Here is a 22147-nt window from a genome sequence, read left to right as displayed (position 1 = left end):
GGAAGGATATCAAGTGCCCTGCACCATATCAGCATGAGCAGAATGACTCCAGGTTATGAACTGTACAAGGAGGGCAAGAATTTTAAGTCACACCGACATGACTAGAGCTCAGTCATTATACACTTACCTTCTCTGGAACTCTGTCCCTTTAAGAAATGAAGTATTATCACTAAACCATCAAATGTGTGAAAGAACTATCCTCCCAAAGCATATTTTCCCGAGCTTCCAATAGTCTTGATATGTTTTAATATTCTATGTGCAATATGACCCATACCCTCAATAATAGGTTATAAATGACTCTTAAAATATGCTGAGCACAGCAAGAAAAGCAGATAAAGTCACCTTTAAGTCTTCTAAAATTGGCTTCTGCAGAATCAACTAAAAAAAAATCCTCTGCAAACAAAAGCAATCATCTGTAATGCTTGAATTCCTGAGATACAAGAGCGATGTGTTCTGCTTATTAGGTAAAATCAATAGAAACAAGCAAAATCAGCAGTTTACTATGTACCCATGTTCCAGAATGTATCTGGGTGAGAGGGGAAAAGAGACGTCATACAAATTAATTCTGCCTTGCCTACTGATGAGGAACCCAGACAGCTATTCCAGGAAGAGATAATGGAGTGCTACCTAGGCATTAAGCTAAGGTAAGAACTGAAAACCAGCGACTGCAGGGAGGCAGAACCTACCCAGCCGACTGATCTTCACCTAACTCCAGCACTCAGTGCTGACCAACCAGGGAGGCAGTAGTGGTCTAAACTGCAGGCTGATGAAAATCCTCATGCTGCAATGGGGGACGAGGACCAAGTGAATGAGTGGCTTACGTAAGTATCCCTCTAGAGAAGCTGCATCAGCTCCTAGATCTCCATACTTCCTTCATGGAAGCAGATAGTGTGTTATGACTTCTCAACATACTTTCTACTTTGAAAACGCTTGTACTCTATCCTAACTGACCCTCTCCTCAGGTTCTCAGGGTCTAGGACCTTGTAATACCTACTCTTCTGATAAAAGACAAGTAGTGTGGCAGTGACTGTAACAACGAAACCCCAAGCAGCCAGTTAAAAACACAAAATTCCAACAGCAAAATATGGACAGATCAAAATGACAGATCATCTTTGCCCTATCCAATTTTTTACATCAGTACAAGGATGAAGAAATTATGATTTTTAAAAAAGTAAACTAGAGTTAGTTGTTAACTGGCCACCACCTTAGGGACCTTCGAATATTGATTCAGTTACTGCCTGTCTAACAGTCAGAAGGAACTATGAGTTCCCTCAGCTTCTACAACTTTTCTCAGTGTTCTTAAAAACACACTTGGCCACTCCTTTTTGTTCTTCATTTTCCTCAATGAATAATTAAATTCTGCCAACATTTAAAAATTGTATCATTTTTATGAATCAAACAGTACACACAGACACATCTTTGGGACAAGAATTTCCCAAGTTTGGAAAGTATTTGATAAGCAGCAATGCACTTTGAACAGTTCAGCTTACCTAGAGGGTGGGCAACAGACTAGGCTCACAGGTGTCTGACTGTGGGGCCAGTACTGCTCACTGCACCACACATGCCATTACCCAACCATGGCTTCAGACCCTACGTGCTTCCCCATCTCACTGCAAACTATGCTTTTCTCCACTTCTTGCCTCCAAAGCTCTGCTTTGCTTAGTAAAGCTTTTTCTCATCCTTTGTTATTCCAGTAGTCTGACAGCCCCACAGTAGATCAGCTGCCCTTCCCCTAGCATCCCACACCTCGCATATGAAAACACCAACCACATTTATTGTATTTATCCAATTATCTTTTTCTTAGTCAGAATGTCTGTTCTTGTAAACTTTGACCCACACTTACTATGCATAAATCGTGTGTTAGGTCCATAGCAAGAACTTACACAATTATTCTAAATGTTCAGCTTCCAGCTCCAGCAAAGTCTCATGCACAGGGCATTAGTGGTGGTAATAATGCCCATGTCTCTCAGGAGACTGAATCAAGAGTTCAAAAACTTGACTAGGGGATGATGGTGCACATCTGTAATCCCAGCACTCAAGAGACTGAAACAGGAGGATGACCATGAATTCAAGGCCCACATGAATATAATAGCCCACAGGCATAGCTATGCTCCCCTTCCAGGAAGCAAAGACAACTGTGCATGGAGATAGCTGCACAGTCCAAAGGGCTATTGAGTTCCCTCAGCTTCTACAACTTTTCTCAGTGTTCCTTGGCCACTCCTTTTTGTTCTTCGTTTTCCTCAATGAATAATCAAATTCTGCCAACATTTAAAAATTAATATCACTTTTATGAATCAAACAGTACACAGAGACACAACTTTGGGACAAGAATTTTCTAAGTTTGCAAAGTATTTGATAAGCACACATTGGAAATACACAGTATTCCCTTCTTGTAGGCAAAGATTAAGGCTTGAAAAATCCCATCTGTTATCATAAAATGTACCAAAGCCAAAACCCTATTCTTACCTTTAGTTAAAATCACTACCTAGCTAAGGCAGATCTTTCATACACAGTGTACTGTCCCCATCCCTTCAGTGTGCCAGGTTTGGCCCTACTGTTGCAAGTCAGTCTGCCCAACACAAGGGCTGAAAGCAGTAGGGAACAGCTCCAAGTGAGACGACCTGAGTTCCCTGGCCCTGCATGAGAAATTAGCCAAGTGTTTTAGACCAGCTGTTTATTTCCCTGGGATGAAAACTCAGTCAGACAATGGCAGATGAGTGGTAAGGCCAGCTCTCTCTTGCTTTCATCCTCAGGGCTCTCACCTACAAGTGAGCTATACCTGTGCAGCTCTCCCAACTGAGGCCAAGTGGGGAGACACACACACACACACACACACACACACACACACACACACACACACCCATGTCACTTTACTGCAGATGAATGGTGGGGCCAGCTCTGGTTTGATGACATACACCCTTTCCTGCCTCACTTCTCATTCCCTATATAGAGGAAAGTCAAATGCTCCTCCCCCCATACAAATCCCCCTGTTGGGTCTGCCCCCTCATGGCTAAGTACATACTTCATATTTCTTTTCAGAGAAATGCTGGGTTGCTTGGGGGCTCTAAGGTCAAACAGTAGGGTTGGTTAAACCTGATCTTGTCACTTTCTTTTTTTTTTTTTTTTTTTTTTTTGAGCTGGGGACCAACCCAGGGCCTTAAGCTTGCTAGGCAACCTGCGCTCTACCACTGAGCTAAAATCCCCAAACCCGATCTTGTCACTTTCTTCCTGACTAACAAGACTCCTGGCCATTTCATGTCTGCATCTCCAAGTGGCTAAGATTATACAACTTAGAGCACCACCACTGCTAGAGTAGCACCTACTGAAGCACAGTTGGCTCACTGCCTCCTGAACAAAGCCTCACCATTCTGTAGTCTTGAGTAACAGAACTACTCAAAAGGCTCTGGCCAGGAACACAAGAGCTGTGGATTACTCATGAGTTCAAAAACTTCCTGAAAGACCCATTAGCTTTGAAACATCAAGGAACACTCCAGCACTCTGATCTTTCACTTCAAACTCACACACTCCTGGATTCCCCAACCCCAACTAATTAGGGATACACAGTCTTTGCCTTGACCTGTACTGCAAGACCTGAGTAAAGCCACATCTTATATTTTCAAGCCCTGACCCATCTGTACCCTTCTAGCTATAAGAGAGAACACTGGCTACTTAGAAAGTGCTTCCTGTTTCCCTCACTAAGCAATGTATTCACCTGACATTACCCATAGCCAATGGGAAATCATCCTAAGATATTATTTTCCCTTAAGCTATCTCAGTATTTTCCCTTTCTCTCAGAAGTTAAGAAAGGTTAGAATTTAACACTTTCTAAAAGGGTAGTAATAAAGTTTGGGGAGGGGGGTGTTTCTTCTGGATTTCAAGTTTCTAGATCGATCTTTCAGAAATGACTGAAAATGAAGAAAAATTCTATGAAATTAGAAAACAAGCCAATAGCTAAATGCTATTTGGAAAGGGCCCAACAACTGCCTATACTTGTGAGGAATTTCATTCACAGAGATGCTTTGCCTAATGGATGGAACTAGAACATATCATCCCGAGTGAGGTAACCCAGACCTAGAAACACACATTAAATGAGCCTAGCTCAACTATCATGTGAGAGGTGTCATTAAGCAGCTGATGAAAACAGATGAAGAGACCCACAGACAAAGGGGGAGTTCAGGGAGTCTTGTGAAAGAGTAGAGGGGAGGACTGAGAGACCAAAGGGGTCAAGGACACCACAAGAAGACCTAGAGACAACTAACCTGGGTCTATAAGGTCTCCAAGAGACTAAACCACCAACCAAAGAGCATTGTTGGACTGGGCCTATGCTCCCTACACATATCACATACAAGCAGATGTGTAGCTTGGTCTTCCTGTGGTCCCCTCATGACTAGAGCTGGGGCTGTCTGACTTTGTTGCCTGCCTTTGGATCATTTTCCCCTAGCTGGGCTGCCTTGTCCAGTCTCCATAGAAGAGGATTAGTTTAGTCCTGATAGGACCTGATGTGCCAGGATAGGTTGTACCCAGAGGGGGGCATGAGGGAAAGGGGTGGTAGGGTGGGACTGTGAGAAGAGGCTACAATCAGGATGTCAAGTGAATAAATTAATTAATTAATGGGGAATAAACCCCTATAGATGCTGTGCCTAACTTAACACCATTTTTGGGGTTGGGGAGGCAGATTTGGAAAGGTTACAATGTTATTCCTTCACATACTGACCTACCCTCAGGATCTGTGGGAAGATTCACCTACCTGAGTTAGGGCAGGCTACAAACCTGACCACAGAATTATGGATTAGCTAATCTTTAGAACCTAAAAATTCACAGCTGCTCCTACTCTTTAAGCATGAACAGCAGGCTCTGACCATAGGTTGACCAAATTAAGTGGAAACCATACTCATCACCCTATGCAAACTCATGGCTACTATTTTCAAAGTTAATTGTTAAAGCATAAATAAATCTTCCTTTTAAAAACATGCCCTAGATGCAGAAGAATCAGCCATTTCACTTACAGTTTAACAACCAAAAATCATTATGGATGATTTTTAAAAAGACTTTTAAATTTTCAATATTTCAAACCTACAAGCCCCATCTGTGTAGTTATACATATACACAACACCTACCCATAGAAAGCACACTGCTGCCAGTGGTATTTACTTCCTCAGTGTGATTTTCTTAATAGATACATACATAAATCAAAAAATTAATATTGCTACAGTAATAGAGTTCAGAGACCTTATTTGTTCTTCTCCACCCGTGCCAAAAGATTCCCCATCTCTTTCAAATTAAAACTTTTTCTTTTTTTAAAATAATGATCTAAAGACTCTTCCAAGAAAAAGCATGACACAATTCACAAATCATTCCTTTATGAAGCTAGTGTCTCTCTTGTCTAGGGTCATAATCAAAAGCATCTTTGCTTCTAATTTAGCCTTCAATAAAAATGCAGTGTCCATAGTTTGCCAAGAGTCAGTGAATAAAAGCACTCTTTTCTTGATTAATGAGAACAATAAGTTAATTTAAAGAAATTTGGACAACTCTTCAACTCCGGGAAATTATTTAGCAAGGAACTGTACAACAAACTGAAATTCTTATTAAACTGTTTACCTTCTGTTTTCAAGTTGGCAAAAGAAGATAAATATAGTATTAACGAGAAGCTGTACTTACTAATTAAGCTAGCAATAAGACCACTTGATCATAACAACTATTTGGACTGGATACACACATTGAATCTTACCATTATTTTTAGGTGTCAATCTTCCATGTTATATAAGCTTGAATACTGTTCTAGCACCAAAAAGAAAAAAAGAAAAGATCCAAAAAAACAAAAAAACTAACCTCTCATTCAACATGGTCAGCTCTGTACTGTAAGACAGCAAGACTACAAGGAAGAAAGACAATTCACTCATTTTTACCCACAGTAGACCTAAAGCATGACATTTCCCTGACAAAGAAAAATATTTAAAATATCATGGTCCTACTGTATAAAAATAAAGAACCCATCTACCTACACATTAGTCTATCTGTGGAAGACAGATCTATGAATGTGCTCGGTTATGAATGTGCTAGTTAAATTATGAAACATTACTCTTTTACTTTTTCCATTTTTCACAATAGACATAAATGATATGTAATTTAAAAAAATCTGTTTTAATGTGGGGCATTGTTACCAATGTTCTATAAACTGCCAGTGTGCCTTTCTTAAGAATAAATCCTGGGGCTGACGAGATGGCTCAGTGGTTAAGGGCACTCACTGACTGATCTTCTAGAGGTCTTGAGTTCAACTCCCAGCAACTACATGGTGGCTCATAACCATCTATACTAGGATCTGATCCCCTCTTCTGGCATATAGGCATACAAGTATGCAGAATACTGTATACATAATAAACAAATCTTCAAAAAAAAATCTGTCCATACAATAACCATAGCACATAACTATCAAAATCAAGAAGTTATATATGGCTACAGTAACAGAATCTGGAGACCTTATTCATATTTTTTCCAATCATACAAAAGATAGTTTATCTTTTAATTTAAAAATAAGTTTTCAGCCGGTGGTAGTGGTGCATGACTTTCATCACTGCCTTCAGGAGGCATAGGGGGACGGGGGTGTGGATTTCTGAGTTCAAGGCCAGCCTGGTGTACAGAACAAGCTAGGGCTATATAGAGAAACACTGTCTCAAAAAACCAAACCAAGCAAACAAACATAAAAACCTTTTTGAAAAATAACCTAAAGATTCAGATTCATTTACACACACACACACACACACACACACACACACACACACACACACACACACACACACACACCACACCCCCAAATATATCAAGATGGTCATAAAAAGAATAAAATTTTCTGATTAAAAGGCAAAAGATAAAGATAGAAATATTTCAAGATAAAAAGTAAGTGAAACTCTAGGTTTACTTATGACCTACAGCAGCTAAGTTGTAGATGAGCATCCGGTCACTTGCCAAGCCTACAAAGCTAAACGGATGACACAGTTTGAGGATTGCAGATCTCAACAAAGGCACTACAGTGTCCCAGCTCCCATCCTCCTGTTGCCTGGATATAAAATACAAATAAATAAAAATCCCATACTTTTAATAGGCTTTGATTTTACTATGAAATTATTTTTGACTGGCTTTCCCACTCTGAATTTTCTTCCTGAATTCTATGGTGATAATTGCAGTAATCAAATGGGCATCTCTTGGACTATTTAAGTTTTGGAGTCACTAAATGACACTGGCACGAACTCTGTGACAACATTCTGCCAGGCCACCATCATCCTGCGTTATAAATCACTTCACGTTTTCCAATTAAATGATGAAAATTATGTTTGAACTGAGATAGGAAGCTTATCCACATTTCACAGTACAAGACAATGCCAATGGCAAGACAAAACATTCTGTGTGACAAGTGGCAAGGAGAGAAGTAGCATCAATTTAGCTACAATACTTTCCTCCCACTTAGAAATTTTATACACACCTAGAGAGTGTTTTTAAACTTAAGTAAACAAAAGGTTGGGTTTTCTTAATTATTATTATTATTATTACTACTACTACTACTACTACTACTACTACTACTACTACTACTACTACTACTATTATTATTATTTTTTTGTTGTTGGCTTTCGAGCCAGCTGTCTCGGAACTGGCTCTGTAGACCAGGGTATCTTCAAACTCACAAGGATTCTACTCCCTTTGCCTCCTGAGTGCTGGGATTAAAGGCATGGCCCAGCTAAGGGCTGTTTTTTAAAGATCAGTTTCATTTACTTATTTTTGTTTACATGTGTACCCCTGGTTGCTGAAGTTCTGACCACTGACCACACCAGTGTCCCCTGGTGGTAGAGTTCAGAAGAGATACCAGATCCTTGGAGCCAGAGTTATAGATGTTTATAAAATTCTCAGTTTGGCAGTCAGGTTTTACAGTGTAAATTCCAATTCCCATGATTGCCTAGCAAGGGCTCTTAAACACTGACCCATCTCTCGAACCTCAACATAGGGTTTTAATACCATTTTTTGTACATGCATGAAAATATAACTGGAAGAGGTTTAAGTATCCCTAAATTATTTCCCTCCCCATCTCCTCATGTTTGCATCTCCCTACACAAAGTCATGTTAAGGCACCATCAGCAGAGGTACGGCATTCTCAACAGTCCCTGACTTATGTGGTTTCTAGGGAGTTCATCTAAAGCCTTTCTCAGATATCTTGAGATTTTTCTTTTATTGAAAATGTATGTATGTATGTATGTATGTATGTATGTATGTATGTATGTATGTATGTGTGTGTGTGTGTGTGTGTGTGTGTATGTATGTATGCATGTGTATGTACTGTGCACGTCTGGCTCTATGAGTTAATGTGTACACATGTACACAAGTGCCTGTAGGGGCCAGAGGGCATCACACATCCGCACTGGAGTAAGAGGCAGTGTGAGCTGCCCATTGTGGATGGTGACAATCAATTCAGGCCCTCTCCAAGAGTAAGTGCTCTTAATCACTAAGTCACCTCAATAGACCATCTCAGCCACCTTCTACCTTCTATGTGGCATGAAGATGAGGGTCTACTCAATGGTAGTAAGAGGTATCTGAAAACTTGACAGTTGAAACCATACCAGTAGCTGTTTGCCATGAGCAAATCATCCATGGTCCATTAGTGGTTTGAATTTCTTCCATTAGCCAAGTGTGGTGGCTTATGCCTTTAATCCAGTACTTGGGAGGCAGAGGCAGATGGATCTCTCTGAGAATAAGGCCAGCCTACTTATGTTGAAAGTGCCAGAACTACAAAGAGAGACCCTGCCCAAAACAAACAAACAAACAGAAAGTTCTTCCATTTATTTTAAAAGACGTGACATGATTACTTCCCCTGCCTTTATAAAGTTACTCATGTAAAAAGCAATCCCTTATATACTCTGGCTGCTTGGAGCCTGCTATACAGATCTTACTGGCCTGGAGGGTTCAGCCTTTCTTGTCCTCAGCAGTGAGATATTTAAAAATATTTTTCCAAGGACCAGGCATATAGCTCAGCAGCAGATGCAAGGCCCTCAGCAGGTTTAATACCCAGTACTGAAATAAAAATTATATATGTAACATTTTCAAAACTGACCATCACTAAATATATAATTATTAAAAATCCAAGGGTCCAGGCATACCAGGAAGTTCTGAGGCGACACCATGGCCCCATGGCCAGCCACTTCACCAGGTCAGGTGTTTTGGGAAGTGAGTAAGTGATGGAGTGATGGAAAAGAAAGAAGACAGCAAACAGGTGGTAGAGAAATGTAAGACAAAAAGAAGTCGAGCATTTGTGCACTATGAAGTAAGATGGAACTGGACACAAAGGCAGTTGTGTTCTTGCTCCTTGGGAAACAGTGAAATTACACTGTCTAGTGATAGAGCCACTAATAAGTAAGAAGCAGCGGGCCTATGCCGCCTTCAAGAAAACCAGCTACTGTGTGAGTCACTGTGATTCCCAGAGCTGCATCTGGCTAGAAAGAGGAGCAGGACCTGCAGCATGGAGACCCATGTCCTGCTGTGTTGACTTCTCATCACTGGCTCATCTGCCATTCTCTCTAGGTGGTTGTGGTGGGGTTCAGCCATGAGACTGGACTACTCTATGTTGAATTACAACTTTACTGTGCTGTGTCTAACTTTGGCCAGAGACTTATTTCCCTTGAAATCTTCAGGTTGGATAAACATTTGAAGACACTCAGAGGCCCCACCTGCCACATGGCCCACCCACAGCAGGAGCCACTACAATGTGCAAGTATGGGGTGGAGAGACGGGAGAGCAAGAGAAGCAGAACAGTTTGAGCACTATGAAGAGAGAGACAGATTTGGAGACTCGAGGGTGGAGAGGAACAGCCTGATGTGAGTAGCCTGTGGTGCCACCTGAAGTCATGGTAAAGTCCCATGCTGCCACTGAAGGCCATGCAGCAGCCTGGCCTTGGCCCATAATACCACCAAATACCATAGACATCCCTGGTCTGGGCTGCTGCTGGTTGATACCCAAAGGGTATGCAGAGCTGGCCCAGACCCTCACTGAATACATGCACTCAGGAGAGTAGAGCCAAGGGCATAATAACAGGAGAGCTATATACCCCCAAATCTGCTGTGTGGTGCTGTGGTCAAGGGAGAGAGCTAATCCTGCCCCTCACCAGCTGTAGCACTCTGGAGAGCAAGCCACATATCTCATCTTGGCAGTACAGGAAAGCTGGCCCCTGCTGGCATGGACATGGGTGAGTTCATGAGATAGGGAGAGCTGGCACCACCCCTTGTGGCACTGGGTGACCTAGCCAGGGGCAGTGCTTAAGAGCTTGCCTTAGTGGTGAGGGTGCAGGACAGCTAGTGGACTGACCAACTCAGCTTCTACACAGGTCCAGATTCAGGGCTCTGAGTCAGCCCACCCCAAAATCTACTACTGGAACATGTGAAGGGGCTAGTCCTACAGATCCAAAGCTGCAGGATCTCCATGACACAGGCAACAACAGGATATCCCAGAGGAGTCCCAGTGAGGATGCAGTATTGATAGTGTAGCAGAGGCAGAAGCCTAAAACCAGACCAATGACTCAATGCAATGAACGTTTGCAAAGAAAGATGTATGGACAGAAGGACATACTGTGGGATACCCTCTGATACACTGTAGCTTTCAGGACAAGATTTGTTTGTTTTTTCTTTCTTTCTTTTGGGGAAAGTTGTGAGGACAGAGGGCAGATATGAAGAGAAAGGGGAGGTGAGTGGGATTGAGGTGCATGATGTGAATTCCACAAAGAATCAATAAAAAGTTAAAAAAAAAAATCCTCCCAATCTATCTTATTCGTTGAGGTAATTGTTTAAAATGTCTCTTTCCTGTGTGCACTATCTTTCTCATCAGCCCCTTATGTGTTTTCTTGACAAAACAAAACAAAACAAAACAAAACAAAAACCAACCAATCAAGAAAACCTCACTGCCTATCATATTTGCTCTACCAACTCTAGGGGGAGAAAGGAAACAAAGCCAGTTTAAGATCACCACACGACGCACCCACATCCCAGTTTGCCATCACTATGAAGATGACTCTGCAAATAAACAGAAAAGAAAGAGAACTGACATGCACCATGATCTATCCTCTAGATCAGCGATTCTCAACCTGTGGGTTGCATATGAGATGTTTACATTACGATTCATAACTGTAGCAAAGTTACAAAATAATTTTATTTACCAAAATAATTTTATATACCAAATAATTTATTAGAGGTCAGCACAACACGAGGAACTGTATTAAAGGGTCACAGCATTAGGAAGCATGAGAAGCACTGCTCTAGATGGTCAGTGTTGACTGTAACTTGACAGAATCTGGAAATAGTAGGAGACAAGCCTCGGGCACACGTAAGAGGCTTCCTCTTGATTAGGTTCACTGAGACGGGAAGACCTACCACAAAGGTGGGCAGGACCATTCCCTGAACCTTGGGTGTAGACTCCATGAAAAGGAGAAAGTAAACTTGAGCACCATTACTTATCCTCCTTCCTCTCTGAACTAGTCATATAATCAACTCCATCAAATTAAAAAATGACAACAACAACAACAACAAACCCTTGATTTTCTTATGAGGGCTGGAACCCCAGGCAGGACTGTGAGCCAGAAGAAACCTTTTCTTCCTAAAGTTTATTCTGTCACAGAAATAGAGTGACTACTAAACATAGGAAGCAGAAATGTAAAAGAACCAATTTCTACAAATTTCTTACCTATTGCACGAATCTGATTCTGAGGAGAGAAGAACATCAGTACAACTAGAAGAATCGTCTGGTCTCTCGGGCTCGGACAGCCCTGGGGAGTCCAGCTTGGACTGAGGAAAGTGGTTTGTTACTGAGACAGTATCTGAGAAGCTCACGTTATCTTCTTGTGCTAAGAAGGAAAAATAAAATTTTTAAAAATTAAAGAGGACCTTAATGTACACCTTATATAAACCTTTATATTTCTTTAACACTTAATGTTGCTACTTCTACTTTAAAATCAGAAGTTAAAAACACATTGACTCTGGGGTTGGGGATTTAGCTCAGTGGTAGAGCGCTTGCCTAGCAAGTGCAAGGCCCTGGGTTGGTCCCCAGCTCCGAAAAAAAAGAAAAAAGAAAAAAAAAAAAACATTGACTCTAAAACTTGGGGGAGGAGTTTCAATACAAGGTTTCCTCCATGTAGCCCTGGCTATCCCGGAACTAGAGATCCACCTGTCTCTACCTCCCAAGTACTGTGATCAAAGGCATGTACCACCACTGCCCCGCACAAAAATTAACACAAGAAATCTTACTTATATTTTTCAGGATTAATTCAGTTAGAAGTAAAGCTTCCTTTAGAACAGAGATGGGAGTGCCTTGTCATTCTAATAGAAGTTTCCATCAGGAGCTTAGTAAAGAATAACTGACGAGTTAACAAATCAGATTTAACAACAGGATCACACTGTCTGCCATATGACATGATGCTGACCATCTAGGGACACTTTTATGAACACTTTTAAATAAAATCTATTCATTAAGGAAAACCAATCAGACAGGAATTTTGCCATTTGATCTGACACATTTCTGTAATACTCTTTCATATTCTATTTTCAAAATTTCTTTTTGTAAATAAAGATACAGAGATACCTTGGGGTGATTTGAAAGATTATGACATATAGGCATAGCCAAAACATCTGAAAATAAAGGGGGAAAAAAAAAAAAACCAGCTGTGCCAGACTGTCTGTTGCCTAGGACTCTCCCTTTTACAGTGTGTGCCAATACTATGGAGATTTTCATCTGTGCTATCTCCTAACAATTCAGATAATGGATAAATAATTAAGTGAATAAAAGCAACTATTAAGGTTTTATTAGTAGAGAAAATTTATTGAATAGGACAAATTCTTTAAAAATAAAAATAGCTTCTCAAGTTCATGTATTCAAGATTTTCAGAAATGAGCCTCAATGTTTGTTACACAGAAGTCCAGCACTCATCACCAGTGCAAACTCCTAATGCTACCTGTGCCAATAAACCATCATGACCAAGGCAGAGGCACATCCTCTGCTGTTCATAAGGGAGAGAGGGGCAGTGACCAGCGACTGGAGCGGAGGTCCAGAACTTCCTATTATGAACACACCACCACATGAAGGGAACTCCACCCACCCAGGCCGTCAGTCACTGATTCAGCAGTTGGGAGAACGCAGTCAGGCTGGCAGGTAATTTTAGCTAATTTTTCTACTGCCGTGATGAAATACCATGACCAAAAAGCAAGTTCAGGAGAAAGGGGTTTGTTTACTTGGGCTTACACTTACAGCACTGTTTAACATGGAAGGAATGAAGTTAGGACAGGAACTCAAACAAAACAGGATCCTGGGGGCAAGAGCTGATGCAGAGACCATGGAGGGGAGCTGCTCACTGACTTTCCTCTGCTGGTCTGCTTAGCCTGCTTTCTTATAGAACCCAGGAACACTAACGCAGGGAAGGCACCCTAAATGGGCTGGGACCTCCCCATTGACTATTAATTGAGAAAATTCCTTATACCTGCATCTCATGGAGGCACTTCTTCAACAGAGGTCCTTCCTCTAATGACTCTAGCTTGTGTCAAGTCGACACAGTATCAGCCAGTATGTAAGGAAATAGAGCTTCAACTTAAACATTTATTTTTGCATAGTGGCTACATACTTCTCTTCTTCCCCTCTTACATTAGTTTATAGAGGATAAAACTCCATCAAATATGAATATAATCCAACAGTTTGTGAGCACTAAAGTCAGCTATCTTTCCTGTCTGCCCTTCAACCTTGAAACGAAGGGCTCCGAACAGCCCAAATGTGAAACTCAGACGACAGACTTCCCCTAAGACAAGCAGGTCCCCCTTGAGAGTACATGACTCGTGACTCTTGCTCATTTACAGGGCAGTTCAATGTTTACTCTAAAGGACAGTTATACATATGCCTTGCCTCTTAGGCAGCCTCTCTGTTCACCCACAGTAGCTTAACAACATCAATTACTTCTCAAGTTCAGAGACTGTAGTAAATACCTATACATACACCTACCTAATGCATAATCTCTAAGTACAAGCAATCAGTTCTATATGAGAGATTGGTCTAATAAATAGAAAGTGTTCTATAGTGGGAAGTATTGAATATGGATCTTAAGAATTAAACAATTTCAAACAACAACCTTTAACAACTGCATGAAAAACTTCAAATTGTTCAAAGATCATGGTTTATACTAAGGCAATACCCAGCATCTGAAAGACCCCCAGGAGATCTAAGGACAGCAAGAAGGAATTCAATAATACCTAAAAGAATAAAACATTTAGGAAAAATAGGAAAAATCTAGCAAAATAACTTTTAAAAAAATCCAACCAACCAAACAAATAAAAAAATATATTGGTTTGCTGAAAGCTATGAAATTGCTAAGAGTAGCTTTAAAAAATATAATAAAATGGGAAGCCATCACATGTTCATGAGCTGGAATATGTAAAGTCAATACCACTTAAAGCTATGCTGCAATCCAATACAAAAATCTCAAAAGTGTATATTCAAGAAAGATTCATCCCAAAAATTCACATGTAATCTCAAGAAGTCCTAAATAGCCAAATAATATTGAGAAAGAATAAAATCAAATTGATTTACGTGTAACTTCAAAATAAAACTAGTATGGTACAGGCATAAGGGCAGACAGATCAATGTAACAGAACAAAGACAACAAAACAAGCCTTTATTATGGTTAGTTGAATGTTTTTGTTTGTTTGGGCTTCTGCTTTTTATTTTTGAAACAGATTCATGCTTTACAGGCAAGGATGCCCTAGCACTTGTCATTCTTCAGCTCCTACTCCTGCAGAGCGCCGGGAGGACCTGTGTCGTGCTGGAGGGAGGCTGATTTCTGACAGGACTGTCAGCAGCATTGTATAGCAAAGACACTACTTCAAAAATAATACTGAGAACTGGGCGTCTGTATACAAAAGACTCAAGGTAGATGCTACTTCACACCATAGATAAAAAGTAAAAAGATTGACTAAAGGGTGATACACAAAATCCTAGGAAGAAAACACAAGAGTGGGATAATCTGCACAACAGTGCATTTGGCAAGGACTCCATGTATATAATACCAAAAGTACAAGCAATAAATGAAAAAAAAACTGGACATAATAAAAAGTTTTGTGCATGAAAGGTACTATCAAGACAATACAAAAAGTATCTACAAATATTTGCAAATCATATATACACAAGAAGGGACTGATATCCACAGTAAGAAACCCCTAAACTCAATCAAAACCCAAACATCCAAATAAGTAGGCAAAGGGCTTGAATAAATTCCAAAACAGAAAAACAGATGGCCAATGAGTACATGAAAAGATGCTGAGCTTCCTAGAAAAATAAAGATCCAATCACGATGACATACCACTTCCCGCCTTGTAAAATGTATGATGGCTACCTTGGTTGTCAACTTGACTATATTTGCAACCAACTAAACTCTACGTAGCTGGGCACACCTGTGGGGGATTTACTTGACCAGATCATTTGAGGTAAAAGAGACACACCCTAAGTCTGGGCCACACTTTTTGAGAATAAGCTAGAGCATAAAAAGATAGAGAAAAGTAAGTTTCTGCTTTTTCCCTGCTTGCCCTCACTCTCTTTGGCACATTCATCTACCCTGTTGCTGAGGTACTAACTGGTATTAGGAACTTCTTTGGGCTTCCAACAGAGGCTGAAAATCAGCTAGGCTAGTTGGACTGAACCACTTGGCTTTTCAAACAGGAGACAGATACTTTGGACTAGCTAAACGACAGCCTGAAGCCACTATATACCCTATCCTAATGAGTCAGTTGATCTCAACCCCTATTAAAGCGTGCGTGTGTGTGTGTGTGTGTGTGTGTGTGTGTGTGTGTGTGTGTGTGTGTGTGTGTGTGTGTGTGTGTATGTGTTCTGTCAGTTCTGTTTCTCTAAAGAACCCTGACTAATACAGATGGTCTCCACAACAAGGAAACAAACCTAGAAGGTGGTTTTCACAACAAACAAAACTAGTCAAGGGCTGACAGGATGTGGAGAAATGAAATATGTACTGCCAGTTGGAATGTAAAACTATCAGTCTGACACAATCTAGGACCATATGAAAGAAAGGAATTCCCTAGATTAGGTTGGCCTGTGGGCATGTCTGTGGGGGACTGTCTTGATTGTTAATTAATGTTAAGAGGACCTAGCAGGCAGCCTGAACTGTATAAGAAAGCTAGCTAAGTATAAACTAGCTTGAGAGGCTGGGAGCAAACAGTACTTCCCATGGTTCCCACTGTACTTCTTTGACTGTGAAGTAAAGCTTCTCATGGTTAGAAGTCATGCTGTGTGGAACAGCAACCATACCTGCTGTTAAGTTCCTGGCCCTGACATCCCTCAAGAAGAGACTGTGACCTGGGATTGTAAGCCACATAAACTCATTTCTCCCCAAAGTTTTTTTTTTTTGTGGGGGGGAGGTGTGGGCGTGGGGGTAAGGTGTCAGAGCGTTTTAATCACAGCAACAGAAATGAAACTACTACATGTAATTAAAAAAAACTGAAAGAGGAGTCTTGAATAGATACCTGAGAACTAATGCATACAAAATATTATTCACGACTCAAGAAGGCAAAATAACTCAATAAATCGATGAACCACTGCACACACATACTAAGGAATACTATTAAAGCCATAACGAGAAAGAAATTTGAACATCTGCCACAACATCAGACAATGAAAATATTATACCTAGAGAAATAAGTAAATAATAGGAAGACAGATACTATATAATTTCATTTGCATTAGGTACCCAGAGCAAGCAAATCCACAAGCAGACACAACAGCGATCACGAGGGATGAGTGGGAGGGCAGCGAATGTCATGCTGCACCGTGCGCAGTTTGTACTGGGGATGCTCGAAGGGTCTGGGGCATAGACAGACCACTAAACAGTGTTAGGAAAGCATTTAACAGCCATGAATTATGCACCCATGAATTAGTAAAAATGCATGTGATATGCATTTTGTCACAATAAAGTCATAATGGATTTCCCCATTATGATTCTGTTTTGCTCATAGACCAAAGCATTAGCAACAGAAATACAACAATAATCTCAAATTTAAAGTTAGAGCAAAACTAAGTAATGCATACCAACTGCATAAGCTTTATTAGACTCTTCACCCAAAGTAAACAGCAGAGCCAGCAACAAAAACAATTCTCTTTCCAGGCAGGTTGTCTTAGGGTCTTCAGCAATACATTTTTGAAAATATCCTCACACTTAGACAATCACAGAGCACCTCTATGATTGGGGTGCTTCATACCTACGAGGTAAGTAGACTTCAGGACACTTCCCTTTTTCTGAAGCAAGCAATAAGCTACTTTGAGGCCAATAATTGCTACATTAATCTTATCTAAAAAATACTCCCCACACCTTAAATACTGAATAACTTCAGTAAATGACATTGGTTTTATAGTTTTTATAGTTAAAAAAAAAAAAAGAGGACCAACAAGACAGCTCAGTGGGAAATCACTTGACACCAAGTCTGACAACTTGGGGTTTGGTCACTGAGACCCACAAGGCAGAAGGTGAGAGTCAACTCCCACAAGTTACCCTGTAACTTCCTCACATGCACACATACACAAAATGAGTAAGTAAATACAGGAGGAAGTAAGGAAGTTCACTACACTTAGATTAAGTCTCACCCATACGTTCAGATGGCAGTGTCTCTGCAGGTTCATCTTTCCTCATTACTGCAGCTTTCGACATTCTGCCAGTTTTCTTGTATCCTTTTTTGGCCTGATCCACCAGAAGCTGGAATTCATTCTGGTGCTTTTTTCCTGAAATTCAAAAGAACTATTGAGTGTGTGAAGCATCTGCACATGACGAACTTGAGCTACTCAGCAACATCTCTGCAGAATCACCTGCACGGAAAGTAGACGCTGCCACGCGGGAGACCACAGGGCTTAGGGGCTCTCTGCATCGTTCCCTTCCACCACAGCAAACATGAATGAATATCATTTGCTACTCCAAGTTTTTTTTTTTCCTTCCCAAACCTTTATGGAGGCGCTTTCTACAGCGCATGAAATACAGACTGATAACCATTTCCTCCCTCCATCCCATCTTACTCTCTCATTTTGTTTCAGTGAGGCAGGGACTCACATTGTAACCATAAAGGACCTCAAATGGGTAACCCTCCTGCCTCTGCTTCCCAAATGCTGGATTTTCAGGCATGTGCCACACCCTGGTGATTGACACTTCCAAAGCATATTCAAAAGATGGCTTACTAATGTTTAAGATCCACGAGACTACTAAGACTAAGTGGATTATCATAACTGACCCAAAAAACTACTGTAGGAAAGTAGGTGTATGCTTTCCTAACACTTCTGTCTCCAGCAGAATGAGTTTACATTTGACATCTGCAGCTCACCAGTGTCTCCTGTTTTAAGATACATAACAGCAATCTTTACTGCCGCATTAACACCTCAAAACATAATTTCACTATCCTCACTTTAAGATCATCATTCCTGAGATTAACAATACACTCCCAAGAACCCTCGGTATTAGAGCACAAAGGTTAGGATGCTTGTGAGTTTGAACCATGTTTCCAGCAACTGAAGTTGTACCTTACTTAGCAGTAACCATTATTCAAAATAATACTGTCTGCAATGCCCTCAGTTTAAAAAATATTATAATGGCACAAACAAAATTTTAAAAATTTCCCCCACACAGCTGACAATACACTGTTCAACACTTGGTTTCTCCCTTCTCCATTTAGTACAATACAGAGGACCAGGGAGTGCACTGGAGTGAGGTTCTGTACAGGCATGCCAAGAGCTACCCTTTCTGGATTCTAACCATTCAGTACCTTTTGCAAATTATAAGTAACCAACAGCCATAGAAAACAATTCTCTATAGGAATGTAAGATTGCCTCAGAGATCAGCTCAATTGACTCCCTACCCCACTATGGAAAAAGCTATTTTGCCTCCATGTGAAATCCTTTTTTATATTACTTATCCACAAGTCAGACTGCTCCACTGATTCTCTTTGGTATACCTCAAAACCATCTTCCCAATCTTCAATCAGTTTTTAAATTTCTATTTTATTTTTGTAATCTTTAAAATATTTACTTATCCTTATTTTAAGCTGATTTAAGTGTTTGTCTGGAAGTCTTTATGTTCACAAGTATACCCAAGGATGTCAGAAGAGGGTGTCAGATCTCCTGGAACTGGAGTTACAAATGGTTTGAACTGCTTCTTTAGAAGCAGGAAAGAGTCTACACAGAAGGACACAATAATTTCTTTCATGATCTATTTATTTAATTCCATGCATCTAAAGAGAATCATCTCATCTACTTCCTCAGCTCCCAGAATGCATGGACACAACACTACCATTATCATTCTGGAGCTGCTATTGGGCATAGGCAGTTTAAGCCAAGTATATATAAGCTTATTATCTTGGTTTCTTTTCCCATTGCTGTGATAAAACACCAACAAAAGCAACTTAGGGAGAAAAGGTTTATTCAGAGCAGCGGCAGGAGCCTGAAGCAGCTGGTCACATCTCCTTCACAACAGGGAAACAAATGAACACTGAATACGGTGTTGCTGCTCGGCTCTCTCTGAAGCACTTAAAAAATCTAGGATCCACAGCTGGGGATTTAGCTCAGTGGCAGAGCGCTTGCCTAACAAGCACAAGGCCCTGGGTTCGGTACCCAGCTCCGGGGGGGAAAAAAAATCTAGGATCCACGGAGCTGGAGAGATGGCTCAGAGTTAAGAGAACTAGCTGCCCTTCTAAAGGACCTGGCTTCAATTCCCACCAACATGATGACGAATAACTGTCTGTAACTCCAGCTCCAGGGGATCTGATGCCCACGTCTGGCCTCTGAAGGTACCACACACACATGGTGCACAGACACAGATGCAGGAAAAACTCACACACATAACAAAAAATAAACCTTTATTACAAAATTAAATCTAGTATTCCAACCAGGTGCCACTCACCATGGGTGGGTTTTCTCAACACAATAAAGATATCCCCACGGGCATTCCCAGAGCCCATCTCCAGGGTGATTTTAGATTTTATCACACTGACAACAGAAACTACCACAGCCATTTTCTTCTTTTCTTTTTCTAAGCCACCAGTAAACATTAGGATTGTGACTTAAGGTTTGTTCAAAAATCTCTGAAGTAATTAAACTAAAACTTAGAAGGGCTTAATGACTTTACCCCTAGAGTACTTAAAAGCCCAGATTTATAAAGTGTCATTTTCTTGCTTGAATCTAGTTACCCCAGGGCAAGGCTGGGAACAAAAACTAACAGCCACCACTCTGGCTCTGGTTCAAGCAGTTCAAGACTGCTGCAGAGAAAATAAATGATGCCAACAGATTATGACTAATAAAATTGTTCCCACTCATCATTTCACTTATCTTAGAGATCTGCTATTTGGCAAGGAACACTCTTGAATCTAAAATATTAGTTTGAATTAGCTATCTTGAATTTTCTTCTTAAATGTTTTAAGTGGACCTGGGACTGCAAAAATGGCCCAGCAGTTAACAGAACTGGCTACTCCCAGAGGAAGGTTTAGTTACCAAAGCCCACCTGGTGGTTCACAACCATCCGCTACTCCAGTTCCAGAGATCCAACCCTTTCTTCTGACCCATGTAGGTATCAGGCATGCATGGGGCATACAGACATACATGCAGGCAAAACACTCATAGACATAAAATAAATAACCCCTTAAAAGTTAAGTGGTTTGACTAGCTGTGGGAGCTGATGAGCAAGTCCGTGTCTACCAACTCAAAACGACTGTGGCTCACCTTTCGCTCTTCACTCAAACCCCAGTACACCTCTTTATCGACCCTCTTAGTTGGCCACGCAGGACCAAAAACATAGACTTATTTTAAGAGAAATTACCTTCTTCCAAGCACGGGCACCCCTTGTCTGTGTACACACGCTCTACCTTCCTAGCCATTATCATGAAACAACACTAACTGTGTCAGAATTAAAGGCCAAGCCCTAGCTTGTGCTCCCACCTCCATCACTAAGACCATCCATATACAGAATCTTTTTTAAACCAGTATCACAGATTGTGTGTGTTGGGGGTTGGGGGGACAGGACAATGAGACTTAGTAGATCAGGACTGGCTTTTCATTTCTTAATGAAACAGAGGGCAGAACGGAGCGTACCAACATGTAGCAGAAATGGTAAAGGGAAATACAGTTTTGTGATAAAGTTGCTTCCATAATATGTGCATGTAGTTAATCGTGTAATACAAAGCATTTCTGGCTAAGGGATACATTTCAAAAGCCTAAAAGTCACTTAGATAAGTACCTCTCAACTTATACACCAAACTTTAAAATAAAAAAAAAAAAAAACTTCCTGACCCCAAACTCACTTCAGCTACTTCACTTTTCTACTCTCCTGACAAGGCAACACTTCCCAAAGAGCTGTCTACTTTATGAATGGTCTCACTTCTGACCCCTCCTCTCCACAATACCACTGGAGAGCAGAGTACACTGTCAAGGTCTGCTATCCCCAAGCTCTTCATTATTGCCTTTTACATAGCTTCCCAGCAACAGGAGCAATGAATTGTGGGGCACAATTAATGGTTCATCGAACTACATTTTCCAATCCTGTATCTCCAAGTGCTGCTTCTGCCTCAAGTCTATACTATGACACTCTTGACACTTTTCTTTCCATCATCTACATTCTAAAACAGAATATTTCAGAGTACAGTACAACTAAGGATCCCTGAAATTTTTCCTCCAAGGACTATGGGGTAACACATATTGTCATAACCATACTAAGCCGCTATTTGTTACTTAAAAAGATTTATTATTTTACATGTATGGTGTTTTGCCTCCATTTATGCCTATGCATGTCATATGTGCAGTTCCCATGGAGGCCAGGAAGAGGATATAGATCCTCTGGAAAATGGAGTTACAGGCAGTGTTAGTCTCCATGCGGGAGCTGGGAACCAAACCTGGGTTTTCTGCAAAAATAATGCTTTTACTCACTGGGCCATCACTTTAGCCCCCATCTGTCTTCTCATTTCAATGACATATGAATGGTGTGACATCAATGGTGGAGAAAATGTCTAGTGCCCTAGTATATGTCAATGAAATAATGTGTTTCTCTCAGTACGCATACAATTCTACTTAGAAAAAAAACATAAAATCAACTTGACTAAAACTATCTTGATGGTGC

The 22147-nt window shown here is 40.7% G+C and overlaps 1 protein-coding gene across 3 annotated transcripts in view; it reads right to left on the bottom strand.

Annotated features, from left to right (window-relative positions):
* The window catches only part of Rad18 (RAD18 E3 ubiquitin protein ligase), a 77206-nt gene that overhangs the window by 17824 nt on the left and 37235 nt on the right, over window positions 1–22147 (bottom strand). For 2 of the 3 annotated variants that reach the window (XM_032905980.1, XM_032905982.1), the window contains exons 10-11: window positions 17647–17781; window positions 11710–11869 (exon numbers count right to left, since the gene is read on the bottom strand). In XM_032905980.1, the coding sequence (XP_032761871.1) occupies window positions 11710–11869; window positions 17647–17781 (295 nt within the window). The remainder of the gene's footprint in view (window positions 1–11709; window positions 11870–17646; window positions 17782–22147) is intronic. The other variant, XM_032905981.1, reaches the window with a different exon arrangement.

This window comes from Rattus rattus, chromosome 6, assembly GCF_011064425.1.
Source record: "Rattus rattus isolate New Zealand chromosome 6, Rrattus_CSIRO_v1, whole genome shotgun sequence".
Lineage (NCBI taxonomy): Eukaryota > Metazoa > Chordata > Mammalia > Rodentia > Muridae > Rattus > Rattus rattus.
This window is presented reverse-complemented; position numbering and strand designations above follow the sequence as displayed.